Source organism: Euprymna scolopes, chromosome 4 (genome assembly GCF_053919585.1).
Source record: "Euprymna scolopes isolate OS-2025 chromosome 4, ASM5391958v1, whole genome shotgun sequence".
NCBI classification, from domain to species: Eukaryota; Metazoa; Mollusca; class Cephalopoda; order Sepiida; family Sepiolidae; genus Euprymna; species Euprymna scolopes.
Genome location: NC_136485.1, coordinates 167,172,686 through 167,186,936, shown reverse-complemented (window position 1 = coordinate 167,186,936; position 14,251 = coordinate 167,172,686). Strand labels below are relative to the sequence as shown.

At 31.0% G+C, this 14,251-nt stretch overlaps 1 protein-coding gene across 2 annotated transcripts; it reads left to right on the top strand.

Annotated features, from left to right (window-relative positions):
- The first annotated feature begins 266 nt into the window (after positions 1 to 266).
- LOC145269960 (uncharacterized) lies at positions 267 to 12,504 on the top strand. Of its 2 annotated transcripts, XR_013865292.1 has the most exons (3): positions 267 to 389; positions 9,725 to 11,691; positions 11,763 to 12,504. XR_013865292.1 is itself a non-coding variant. In XM_080125646.1 (2 exons), exon 2 carries the CDS (start codon positions 10,187 to 10,189, stop codon positions 11,339 to 11,341), a length of 1,155 nt encoding a protein of 384 aa, XP_079981772.1. In that variant the 5' UTR covers positions 267 to 389; positions 9,725 to 10,186; the 3' UTR covers positions 11,342 to 12,504. The 2 variants fall into 2 exon arrangements, 1 of the variants encoding a protein (XP_079981772.1); XM_080125646.1 differs by having other exon boundaries at positions 9,725 to 12,504.
- Positions 12,505 to 14,251: the final 1,747 nt, after the last annotated feature.

Here is a 14,251-nt window from a genome sequence, read left to right as displayed (position 1 = left end):
CTTAATATCCCGAAAACTACTTATTTGCTAAAAATTTAAATACGATATTCGTTTGCAGCATGACTGAAAAGTGAAAACTTATACAAGTTGTCATTTTAAAGGGAAATGTTACGGTGGAAATCAAGTAAAAATTTACTTTTTTTTCTTCACAGTAAAATATTGCGATTAATAAAATAATTATTAATTTCAGTTACAATATTCATCAAATAGATCGACTCTGCTTCGAAATTGTACGATTAAATTTTATCAGCTTTAATTTTCTGCGAACCTGTTTTCATGGTCGCCATCTTTAATATTGACTTTCACATGAATTTCGTCACATCATATAATAATTTTATTTTTTGAAAACAACTAAGCTATTCAAAGGCAGATTGTAAAACAAACAAAATGTAAGTATTGTTTGAATTTGGTTGCATGTTGGGACGTACTATTTTATTATAGATGCTCGTCAAAACTATTATATTCCTATTTGTTTACATATAGATCAACAAGGTGCGTGCAAAAATAAATGACCGGGCCCCAAAATGTATAAACATTTAGCCCTAAGTACGGCAAAAATGGGCGGGCAAATATAGGGGGACTTAGTTTTGAAAGCCGATTTATCATAATTTTTTTGTAGGTTTCAAATTACTTTTTGATTGCATTTGAAAGATTAAAGACTAAAGTTAATTTCCTAAGGGGAAAAATATTTGTACACGTGAAAAAAAAAGTTATGAAAATGTTTTCACGGCGAGCTAACGAATTCAGCTAAATTTTGAAGTTAAATAAATTCATTGTAAAAATCGTTTAAAAGATAAATATTAGTTTTGTGGGTCTATTTCAAAGATAATTAGTAAAGTCTTCAGATATTTAATTAAAAAAAAAAAACTTGTTTATACAAAACACAGCTTAATTAGCCCTCAAAAAGCAAGTAATTATGCCGTTCGACAAAGCGCAACCGATAAAAATTTGTAAACACGAATATACGGAAGCCAAAAATTTCAGCCAATCAAAACGATGTTTCAAAATGAAGTCATGATAGTAAAAGGGGGTAGGGGTGTCATATTTCTGACCACCCCTCACCCCCATCAGACGTGCATCCATACATTCCTATTTTGAACGTTTGTATCAATTTTTATCATTTTTTAAATTTAATTATTTTTTATGTTCCTATTTTTAAATTAATTTTTTTTCATTATTGTTCGAGATTATATAAAAATTATGTTATGCCGAAAGTTTCACATTCTTGCGAGCAAGGAAATTATTAAAATCTTGCATATAAAAATTAGAGAAATCTGTAATTTAAAAAAAAAATAGAAATATTTTTGCGCTTATATTTTTTTGTGTGAAAATATTGAATAAACAACGCTTAATTCAATGGTAATATCGGTAGTTCGAGAAATTCATTTTTCTTCGAGCTATATCGAATTCATTAATATGGACTTTAGGGATTTTTTCTTAATGTTCCTGTAAAAAAATTTTTTATTATTATTGTTACAAATTACGATGCTTTATTTATATAAAAAAAGCAAAAATAAATTCTTGCATTCTTTATTTACTACTGAAAACCATAATTTTAGTCAAGGTATTTTTTGTTTAAACAAAATAATACATTTCCACTCAGATTTAAATAAAAAAATAATTAGTTCATTATATTCCGCGATCATTATTTGATAAATACTGAGAATTTCATTAAAATTGGTTTATTTCCTGATTTTTGGTGATTTTTTAAGTAAAAGGAGGGGTCAAAATGTTTGTACATTTTGAGCATCGGCATTCATTTTGCCTGTACCTATTAGACCTCTCTCTTCATTTAAAAATTCACCAAAATTCAGGAAATCAACCAATTGTAATGTATTTTTTTAGTATTTATTAATTAATAATTGCAGAATATAATGAATCCATTACTTTCTTTTTAAACTTCACGAAAATGTCTACTTTTTTGGGAGTCTAAACAAAAAAATACATTTACTAAAGTTATATTTTTAAGTACAAAAAAAACGCATAAATTTATTCGCATACACAAACAAGCATGGCGTCCAGTTAAAAAATAAAGATAACATTGGATACTAAAGGTCTTAATATCATAAAAATTACTTGTTGGCGACAATTTTAAATGTTCAACACAGACCTGAATATCTCTAAAAATCAACTTTTTAATGGTAAGTCTTTAGTTGGTACTCTAGAGTATTTTGACCAAACCATCATATTGACATTTTAATCAGGAATGTTAACTTTACAATAACTTTTTTAAGGATCACTAAAAATCAATTAAACCCATTTGACATTAATAAAGTGAAGACTCACCTTCAAATCTAATATGTAGGCACTCGTGCACTTTAACACTCTATAGGCAAATTTAAAAAGCCACTTTTTGACATTCGTTAGGAGGGTAATCCTTCCTTTGCTGCAGACGGAACTCTCCTAAAATGAAAACAATTGGTACTTATGCTGAATACGAACCCTGCTACTTTTTTATATATGTTTTTCGGGCTCCATTTTATTTTTACTGTATCTTTTCTTTATTAAATTGTTAGGTGAAAGTACAGAATAGTTTTAAAATAGTCTTCTCCCCATGTAAAAGAATGTATTTCTAAATAAAACCAAATAATAACGCGGTGCTTATGCAGAGAAGGTACTGTGTTATTTTTATATGAATTTCATGTTTTCTGATATCTTTCGGTTATTAAATTTTAAGGTGAAAGCACAGAATACCTACAAAATACCCTCCCCATGTTAAGAATGGTTTCGGTGGATTTGTACAATGTACAACCCTCTTATATCAGGTTAACAAGAACATTCTTGCGGTTTTTAACTTTTAAATTCAGATGAACATATCTCAGCTCAAACAAAAATTTATTAATCGAAATAAGCACCATCAGAATCGACACACTTTTGCCAACACAAAATCAGTTTATTTATGCCAGTAACATAAAAATCTTGCATTCTTGTGACGAAGTTGCTAAAGGCATTTTTGATATCGCTTAGGGTTTTGAAGCATTTCTCACAAAGAAAGTTGTCAAGATGCTTGAACAAGTGGTAGTTGGTAGGTGAGTGGTCTGAAGAATATGACAGGTGAGTTTTGTAGCCCAATTCGTTCGACTTCTGCAGGGTCGGTTTAGCAACGTGTGATCGGGCATTGTTGTAGAGAAGAATTGGGCCTTCTGTTGACTAATGCTGAGTGTTGTTATTGAAGTTTCTGGTGTAGTTCATCCATTTGACTTTTCTGTCATAATGGTTTCGCCTACATTCAAAAAAAAAACTGTAGTTGATAAGACCAGTTGCAGACCACCAAAAAGTTGGCATGACCTTCTTTTGGTGCAACTCTGGCTTCGGGAAGTGTCATGGAGCTTCATCAGTGTCTAACCAATGAGTTGAGCATCGCCAGTTGTTGTAAAGAACTCACTTTTCATCACAAGTCACAACCTGGTCAAGAAATGGGTCGTTCTTGTTGCGTAAAAGAAGATAGCACTCCATAACGGAGTTTCTTTTCGTTGAGGCACCCTTTTATCAAGTTTCTTTGGGTTTTCTGATCTCTCTCAAGAGGTTGGAAATCATCATATACATTACGTCTAATTCAAAAACAAGTTCTTGAACAGTTGTTCATGGATTAGCTTCGACTAAGGCTCTTAATTGATTGTTGTCAACATTCGATGGCCGACCACTACACTCATCATCTTCAAGACTCTCGTCACCACCACAAAATTTCTTAAGCCATCATTGTGCTGTTTATAATAGTGGTTCCTGAGCCAAACGCTTTGTTGATATATCATGAGCTATTTTAGCAGCTTTTCAGCCTAGCTTGAATTGAAATAAGAAAATTGTGCGAATTTGCTTTTTTCCATCTTGTATTCAACGTTTTGAAAATACTCTTTAAAATGATATATAAAGTAAAGGTATTATAACGAAAACTTATTTTAAAATACATCATTTGAAATCAAAATTACATATCTGCAAGAACTTTCTTGTCCACCTAATTTACTTTTTATTTTCATCTTTTAAAAAAAAATTTTCCACAGATTATTATCAGTTGGACACTACCAGATTGTCCAAAAACTTAAATATTTTCTAATACAGAGTTCTAGTAAATTAATCTCCCATATTGGCACCAACCGACAAGAATACAAAACTAGGATTAGTAAAGTTTTGGGATGTTTTTTCTGAATTTTTTTTTAATTTAATGAATAATTATTATTTTCTCATTTAAAACTCGGGTGTTGCAGAAAAATAAACGGCTGTAAACAGTGTCAGATAAAATATTTACTTTTCTTAAAAAATCAATAAATATTCAATAAAGTAATATATAGGAGTATTCAGGTTTGTTTTGAATGAATATTACATTTAAAATTGTTGCCAACAAGTAGTTTTTATGATATCAAGACCTTTAGTATCCAACAAATTCACTATTCTTTTCACCGGTTGCCATGTTTATTTTTGCATGCCTGCATTCAATTTTTACCCTAAAAATTAATTTTTAAAGGTAAGTCTTTAGTTATTTCTCAAGCACACATTGATCTTGCTATTTTTTATAAAAAATAAAGGACCATAGATGTTGCCTGTTATAAAGGTCAAAAGCAAAAGGGGGAATAACTCTAATAAAGAAAGTAATGAGTTATTGCACTAAAAAGACTAGTGAGTTCCAGGGAGAAGAGAGGAACACTAATATATGCGTATCGTTCTGTAAATACTTAATGTTTCTGTCGTGAATAAATTGTATTTAATTTACAATGAGCTTGTTTACTTATTATTTGAATATTCCATTATTCTGACAAACTATTTCTCTGGACTCAACATTAACAAATAAAAATTAACAGAAAAATTTCAGGAACATAACAAAAAAGTGTCCGAAAAATCTGTGTTAATAAAATAAATATAGCTTGGAAGAAAAATAATTTATTAAGCTAACGATATTATCATTGAATTAAGCGTTGTTTATTACACATTTATAGTAAAAATAATATAATTACAAAAAATATTTCATTTTATTTTAATAGACAAAGTTTTAGCATAAATTTTAAATACAATATCTTAATAATTTCCTTGCACACATGAACATGTAAACATCAGTGTAAGAAATTTTTTCTATAATTTTCAAAAAAGTTTGAAAACTTTAAAGATCAGGGTCACTAAAAAACATAATTTCAAAAACTGGATAATTCGTACTAACAATTTATTTGGAAATGTACAGATGGACAGTGTTATCTAAAACAAATAAAAGACAGAGTTTGCATCTCAACTCCCTCCATCCTTGTTTAGTATAATTTCAGAGATTCAGAAAAATAAAGCTTCACTTTGTATTTTTTTGTGAAATTTTTCGTTAATCATTAATGATAATTTCCCTTGAAATTTGAATTCTATTTAAATGTAATTAATTAGTTTTAGCTTTTTTGCAATGAATATATTTACAGTGCAATCAGTGACTTTAACTTGTCTTTCACAAAATTATGCACTAATCAATGTCTTTTAAGTTTAAATTCGATTAAATTTAATTATTAATAAATAATTGTTTTAGATTTTTAATGAATAAATTGTCAATGTAATCAGGGAATTGAGCTTTGAACACTTATAATGCACTTTTAGTTTTATTTAAAAAGGAATCACTTATCGAGTAGTTATTAGAAAAGTCCACAAACAAAAAAGGTGAAAAAATAAATATAAAACAAATAAATGTTACTAAAGGCAAGCTAAGTTAGTTTTCTACTTCCCTGGATAAGTTGTTTGTGCTTTCACTTATTTACAAGTGTTTTTGACTTTTAAAAATAAAGGTAGTGCAAAGCCTGCTGAGAACTAAAATGAAAAAAAGGTCTGTTTTGAGTCATAGTAGAATCTCGATAACCGCTTAAAAATTTTAAGTAAATGCCTGGCAGTTCATTACCAAAGGGAAGCTGAGTTACTTTTCTACCTACCTTAATAGTTTTTGTGTTTTAATTTATTTTAAAGTGTTTATTTAACTTAAAAATAAAGGTAATGCAAAGCAAAAAACAAAGTGGTTGTCTCAACATCAAGCCTCGATAATCACAATACTGATCGAAAAATATCCCAATAAACGTCACCAATTATACAAAAATCTAATATTCTACAATTTGTGAGTTTAATTTTCTATTTTTAAGCAATTATCTAGGTTCGACTATGGCTTTAATGAAATTATCATTTTTTCGTTCTAACTCAGCAGGTTTTACACTACTTATATTTAAAAAAAAATAAGTTAAAACACAAAAAAACTTATTCAGATAAGTATTGTAGGTAATTTTGTTCAATATAAGATATTAAAAAAATGGGAAATTATTTGGAGGTCTTCCATACTTGTCCATTTAGTAACCTTCAAAAATAAAAAAAATTAAGATATAATTATTTTTTCAATTTCTTAAACCTAATACAAATCCATGTCTTTTAACTAAAGAATGAAAGTAGATTATGTTACTAAAAGCTTCCATACTTTTGTTAAGTTTTTCAGTATCATTCTAACTTTATTTTTATAAAATCTTTAGTAAAAAGTACATTTATTTTATTAATTCACTATCTTAAGATTTTTAACTTCATAATTTCTTTTTAAATAGTTCCAAAAAACTGATATTTTTCCATGAAAATTTAAAGACTATTTTTTCATACAACAATTTTCACTTAGTTTTGGGGTTTTCTTAATCATCGTGATGTTTTTCCCTCTAAATTTTATTTCACACACTTTTTTTCCTTTTAGAAAGTAATGTTAGGTTTTTTTTTTCAAACACAATCAAAATTTAAGCAAAAACAATTGTATAAGCTAGCATATTAGCGTGAATTTTAGACCCTGTCATAATTTCATACTAATTTTATAAAAAAGTTGTATGGTGATTAGCTCTTTAAGACCTGGTTGAACTAATCTGTTCAGTCATAAATAAATAAAGTGGGAATTGATTCAAACATGCCTTGTACATGTTAGTTCAGTATCTGGATAGATGCCAGATTGCAATTGTCTATTGCTTACATTCAGTATGCTGCTATCTGTCTCAAAGAGTTTAGGATTTTGCTTATTGTTATGAACGCACTATGTATAATAATCAAAGTAAGTTTATGGATTGCAAAAATTCTCAGTGGTAGTTTAACTATTGAATTTTATAATTTTTCCAGTTTGAAGACAATTATAGTATCATTACCCTTTAAACTAACTAAAATTAACAATAAATATTTTTTTAATCAGCTACATAATAATTCAAGTCATAAAGGGTTAAGCCATAAATAGCAGCTCAAGTCTGGAGAACAATACATTTTCTATCATGAGTAAAACTGTTTTATAACCCACAAATTGCTTTGACATTTGAGTTCTCAGTACATTAAAAGTTTAATTTATTGCTTAATAAAGCTGAAAATGTAGTTGGAAAATTAAAAACTCGTCTTAAGTAGAAAGTTCTCATTAAAAGACATGACATTTAGTGTTGATGCGTTAGAGAAAAGTGTCAGTCAGTTCATAAGATAGAAAAGAAACAAAGTTAATAATTGATTGAAAACAGAAATGGACTCGATCTCACCATGTTGGCTGAGGTAATATCATTGGCACAAGAGCATAAGGCAACAAACTTGTAATTGTGAATTCTGGACCCTGTTATAATTTGATACTATTTCTGTAAAAAGTTGTACATCATTCATGGATAATAGTAGGTGGAATCTATGGTACAATACATTTTCTTAATTTACTGTCATGAATAAAAATGTTGCAAAATCCACAAAATGTTTTGGATTTGAGTTATCAGTACATCTTATTACTACCAAAAAATACTATTTCTTAATATAACTAGGAACATTGGAAGTAATAATATTAAATATAAAACATATTTGTATTTGTGATCATTTTGGTAACTTTAATTTTCTCATGTAATTAACAGCTAAAGTAGCTTTTGATCAAACAATGGACACTTGTATTTTCAGGAAAGAAATCACATCCCCTTAACACTTGATTCCCAATTCTGAATACCAGTCCTAAAATACTATTTGGTTCAAGAATGTTTCAGGGATTATTTTATGTTAAATTTAGAAGCAAAACTGATTCTAACGTAGTTTTGTCAATTTTTTTCTAGGATTCACATGTAATCACCTAAAAAGTAAAATCTTATCTTGGGAGGGGGTGATGCAGCTGAGAGTGCTCATTGATGATAATATCAAATAATTAAAATTTTACTCATGTTCATGTGGACGGATTATCTGGACCTCAATTCTTATCATATTTGTTAATTCAATGCTTCTATAAGAATAAATTCAACAAATTTTCATAGATAACATGAGCTAATCATTACTGAAATGACCAAAACTGAAAAAAAAAATGACAATATAAAAATAGTATGAAATAACGAGACCATTAAGAGAAAATTCCACTGGAAAAAAATTAAATATTGAACAAAAAAAAATTAGGCAATATGAAATATTGGTTTTATTTTTATTTTTTCTCATATTGATTGTTCCATTCAGGTGCAATCTTTTGAACTCAGGGACTTTTTAGTTGAAACTAAGTGTGAATAGAATAAAAATTAGATAAAGCTAACAGGACTTTAAAATTTCACAAAATACAACTTGTTTAAATGTCTTATCAAGTATTTCATTTGTTCGAGGTCTATGTTTATATTTGTTCACAAATATTTCATATTTAAAGCATGCAAAAGAGTCTTTTTCATAAGTATAAAGTTTGTTAAAGAATGATTTTCTAAAAGTACGAAAACGAAAAAAGATAAAATAGAAATATAAAAGCAAAAACTAAGTTTTATATATGAAGAATAAGCCACAACATCAATTCATACGATCTTAGACAATATAGGGAGATCTATAAAGAAGAGTAGACTAATGGCATGGCTATGTTGTTTCTGATCTGAAATGCAATTCCTAGATCTGTGTTGCATCATATTAATTTGCAAACCGGTAAAAGTCTAGAAAAAAAAAAGCAAAAGCACAAAATTAAATAAGTAATTAATGGAATTCAGCTGTTAAATGAATCTTATATGAAAGAAAGGATAGGAATAAAATAATACACAAAATGAAATGCTTTAATAACATTGGTAAAAAATCTGTTTTTATGCAACCTGTAGTGTTCGTTAGCAGACAAAAAGAAAAGAAAATGTCTGCATCTCCTCTTGTCACCTGATATGCAAATGAAATGCTTCAGATTTTTCAGAGACTCATTCAGTTTTGATTTGGATCGTGGAGTAGCAAGAGTCAGAAGACATCTATTTAAAAAAAGATCTTTTTTAGAAAACTCTAAGTTAACTTTACAAGAATTTATAAAAATTGTGTATGTCTGCTCTAGACAGATCACTGGTGTTGTTGCTGCTGATCTGTGCGAATTAAATGTGCCTACCATTTATCAATTTGGCATTTTTTTTTTTTGGCTTGGAAAAGTTTTTCATGGCTAAATAGACCAATATTTGCATAGGGACTACACTCGTCATCAAGTGCCGGTATCTGTTCAGTGCACATTTACCTATAAGTATGGCAAACAACTTATAATTCAATTGCTGTAAGTTTTTTTTTTCAAAAAATAAACAATTATAAACAGAACGACTCATAGAAATCTATATTCTTTTTTCATTTCAATATGCTTTCATAGAAATGTTACTGTTATGTCACAAAAAACTTTTTTTCTTTACATCACAAGTGTCACGCTCATACATTAATTCCATAGCTAATATAACATACTGACCCGACGGGTAGTCTAGTTTATATTAAATATGTGTTATTTTTGTAATATTTGATACTGGTAATGATAATTTCTTTTACTTCACAGATAACAGGTGATGGAAAGCTTTGAGATGATAATGTTCTGACCATAAAACACACTACACTATAACTACTACAAAAAAAGAGCAGAAAATGTATAGAAAAATGGTCTCATGACAGCACAACCGACCTATATTAGATTTCCCACTCCCTCTTAAGAAAATAGTGACCCCTGAGGGGATAGTTTTATGATCACAAAACAGATAGTATATTATTATTACTACCAAAAAGGAGAAGATAATGCCTGAAAGAATTGTCTCATGACAACAAAAAAGGCAATTAATAGTTAACAATGATAATATGAAATATGTATTTTATTCTGAAATGGATCAGCATTTTTATAAATTTTCTATTGAAGAATATATATGCAAACACGTGCTTAATCAAAAAATTAGTTTTGTGTTGTATGTAAATAAGCACAAAATGCAGCCTATAGAGTAATTTAGATACATTTTTTGTGTTATAGTGTATGAATTGTTTTACATTCAGTAAGAAAATGCAAGTACATCATGACCAAAAGCCTTATTCATGTGGAGTTTGCTGTGAAGTGTGTGGCTCTGTATTTCCTACCAACACAAAGTTAAAAATCCATGTGCGAACACACACTGGTGAGAAACCTTTTTCTTGTGAAGTGTGTGGCTCAGCATTTGCAACTAAATATCAATTAAAAAGTCATATGATTACGCACACAGGAGAGAAAATTTGTTGCTGTGAAGTATGTGATGCAGTATTTCCCACCAATAGCAAGTTAAAAGTTCATGTGCGAACACACACGGGAGAGAAACCTTTTTCTTGTAAAGCCTGTGGCTCAGCTTTTTCAACAAATGGTCTCTTAAAACGACACATGTGGAGACACACTGGAGTGAAACCTCATTCTTGTGAAGTATGTGGCTCAACATTTGCCATCAATTATCAGTTAAAAAGACACATGCAAACCCACAGTGGAGAGAGACCTTGTTCTTGTCAAGTGTGTGGGTCAGCATTTGCAACAAATACAGAGTTAAAAATCCATATGAGAACACATACAGGCGAAAAACCTTACAAATGTGAAGCCTGTGGCTCATCATTTTCAACCAAATCTGGTTTAAAAAGACACCTTCGAACACACACTCAGGAGAAACCTTATTCTTGTGAAGTTTGTGGTTCTTCATTTTCACTGAGAACTTATTTAACGACTCACATGCGAAAACACACTGGCGAGACACCTTATTTATGTGTAATATGTGGGTCAGTATTGTCTACGAGTACGAATTTAAAAATGCACATGAGAATACACACTGGCGAGAAAAGTTGTTTTTGTGAAGTGTGTGGTTCAGGATTTTCTACAAATTTCAAACTAAAACTTCACATGCGAACACACACTGGAGAAAAACCATTTTCTTGTCAGGTGTGTGGTTCAGCATTTGCAGACACTTCCGGATTAAAAAGACACATGCGCACACACACTGGAGAGAAACCTTATTTATGTCAATTCTGTGATTTAGCATTTGCAATCAGTGGAAACTTAAAAATTCATATGCAAACACACACTGGAAAGAAACCATATTCTTGTGAAGTGTGTGGCAAAGAATGTTCAACTAATTTTCATTTAAAAAAACATAAGCTCACTCACACTCGGCCTTAATAAAGCTGAACGGGAAAAGATAACAAAATATCAAGACCTAAAGACGATTTTAAAATGATATGGTCCTTTAAAGTAATCAATATTATACCAGTTGTGATAGGAGCAACCGGTTTAATGAAAAAATACTTGGAAACAATCCCTGGAAAACCAATCTGGCACGGAATACAGATAGCAGTCATAAAGGGAACGGCGTCAATTCTTAAAAAAATTTAAATCATAATGGAATCAAGTGTTTGCCCCTTGATTTTTTAAAACTAAAGTAAAAAAAATTTAAAAAAGTCAGTGAAGCCTTATCTGTGTCAAGTCTGTGATTTAGCATTTTCAATTAGTGACAACTTAAAAATTCATATGTGAACACATACCATATTCTTGTAAAGTTTGTGGCAAAGAACGTTCAATTAATTTTCATTTGAAAAGACAGGCGCACCCACAAGTCATACCTAACTAAGGGCAAAAGAGATCCAGACAATTGCGCTTAAGGGAACAACAAGAATACTAAAAAGAGCTCTCGGTTGGTTGCAATAAAAAGCAGAGCAATGTTGGCAGCTGGTTTGGCTGCCCTATACCCAGCGTTACAATCCTCAAAGGAAGAAAATTTAAAAAATTTAAAATAAACATGGTCTCTTAAAAATTCATATGTGAACACACACCATATTCTTGTAAAGTTTGTGGCAAAGAACGTTCAATTAATTTTCATTTGAAAAGACAGGCGCACCCACAATGACATGGTCTCTGAAAAAAAACATTATACTAATTTAACAGGAGCAACTGGCCTAATAAAAATCTTAAAAAAACACTCTCTGAATGTGTTTTCCATTTTTTTTTATTGTTGTGGTAATTGCTGAGATTCTGTCTTTGAATTTCCGTGCTGTGCGTTTCAGCTCTCCTAGTTTTGCTCTATATTTTACACTGGGCTTGCAGATAATGTTCTTCCGTGTCTCCACAATGACATAGTCTCTGAAAGAAATACACACTATACCAGTTTTAATAGGAGAAACTGGCCTGATAAAAAAAAACTTTAAGAAACACTTAGAAACAATCCCTGGAAGGCCAAGCTATAATGAAATACAGTTGGCAACATTAAAAGGAATTACGTCTGCTCTTAAAAGAGCCCTCTGATATAAATCCGAATCTTAATGAAATCAAGTGTTAGTCCGAGGAGGTTTGAGCACATTGATCTCTTAAAACTAAAGTAAATTTTTTAAAAATCTGAAATTTGTGCGCTATTCTTATTTTATTTTTTTACAAAGGAGCCACCACTTATCGGCCCAGAAGCCACATACATGTACACTGGTCAATAGGACAATGATGTAGTAATTGTTAGTAGTAGAAATTTTGTAAAGTGGATTACTTAAAGGGGACTGGCTCATCAAGAACTTGTTTACATTGGACTTGAAGATGACCATATTATAGTCAGCCGGAAAGCAGGCAAATGGAAGAGAGTTCCACAGGTGTGCAGTTTTAAGAAAGAAGCTTTGTTCATGGAATCTGCGTTTCAGTTTAAGCATGGATAAAATGTGGGGGAAATTATTGATAGTGTTTTCAGTTAGATGAGTGTTTCTCGAAAGTTTGGCGAGGGAGGACCATAGATTGGAGCTCATACAAGCACTTGTCATGAAAATAATGGTAAAGCAGAGACAGGCTCGCAACGTCTCTTCTGTGAGAAAGAGGTTGCAGGGAAGAGAAAAAGGCATCCCCCACAAAGTCTATTTTGAACTCTGTCAAGGCAGGATAAGTCTTTTTTGGCAAGTGCTGAAGTCTTGCTCTCGAGTTTCCTTGCTGTGGTTTTCAACTCACCTACATTTGTTCCTTATTTTACACTGAGCCTGCAGATGATGTTCTTCAGCCGTGTTTGCATTACAGAGCCGAGAAAGAATAGTCGGATCTGTGACAATTCCTTTCTGCAAAGGTTCAGCTGATTTGGGAGCTTCTGTTTCCAGCATGCTGTTTTGTTTTTTGTTCAAAACTCCTTTTGTTTTTTTAATTTATAGACTGTTTTTCAAACAATGTTAAGTCCTGCAGCCCACGAGATCCAGTTCATCTCCATGAGGGATGTGTTGCATGTTATAAGTCCCTGGAGAGCAGCATTCACCCTTTTTATTGCTGCAATGGTAGCTCATAGTTTGTGCTTTTGGATGCTGAGATCTTTCCTCCAGCCCTATTCTCTGGTCTTCCATATTTTTTCTTAAATTGCTCATCATCCGGTTTTAGCAATTACTAATGTAGCATTGCTGATCCAGGTGTTGGTAGTAGTCTACTCGCTGATAGTGGAAAGGAAGAACAAAGATCCAGGGAAGGGCTGTTTTTGATTATTATCAGCTGAGGGTGAAAGACATGTAAGGAAGCTATTCAATAAAGGAGACCATTATGTCGAAGTGTCATGGGCACAGACATTCTGGATAGTTAACAGGTTAGTGGTGTTATGTTTTGGCTGTACTTCTTAGATGGTGCATTGGTCAATGATCGGAATTGTGATGAGGCTTTCCAGTATTCTGTTTTTTTCTTGTGTGTTTAATGTACTCCATCTTCGTCTCATAAAAAACCTTCATATTGCTTTGTTTTGACAGGTTATTTTAGGAGGTACATTTTTATAGCCTAGATAGAAGTGAAAGAATACTTCCTTCCATATTTCTGATCCCAGTTTTTATTTGGCATGTTTGGTTTGAGCATATTCCATAGCTCATAAGAGTGTTCACTTTTCTTCTATTTCCCATCTAGAATCTTGTCTCTTGTTTCCTCATCCTTGATTCCTATCAAGGATGAGGAAACAAGGTAGTTGTTTTCTGCCTCCAGTGGGGTTCCAATTTTTTATTAGATTGTTCTCATTTTCTGTTAAAAATGTGCCCATCTGTGAAACAAATGGTTGCAGTAAGCAAGAAGTGTATTCTTTCTCTTTATGGAGGTTAGTTT

Excerpts from the sequence above, each read along its gene's own strand:
- LOC145269960 (XM_080125646.1), top strand. The coding sequence starts at position 10,187 with ATGAATTGTTTTACATTCAGTAAGAAAATGCAAGTACATCATGACCAA.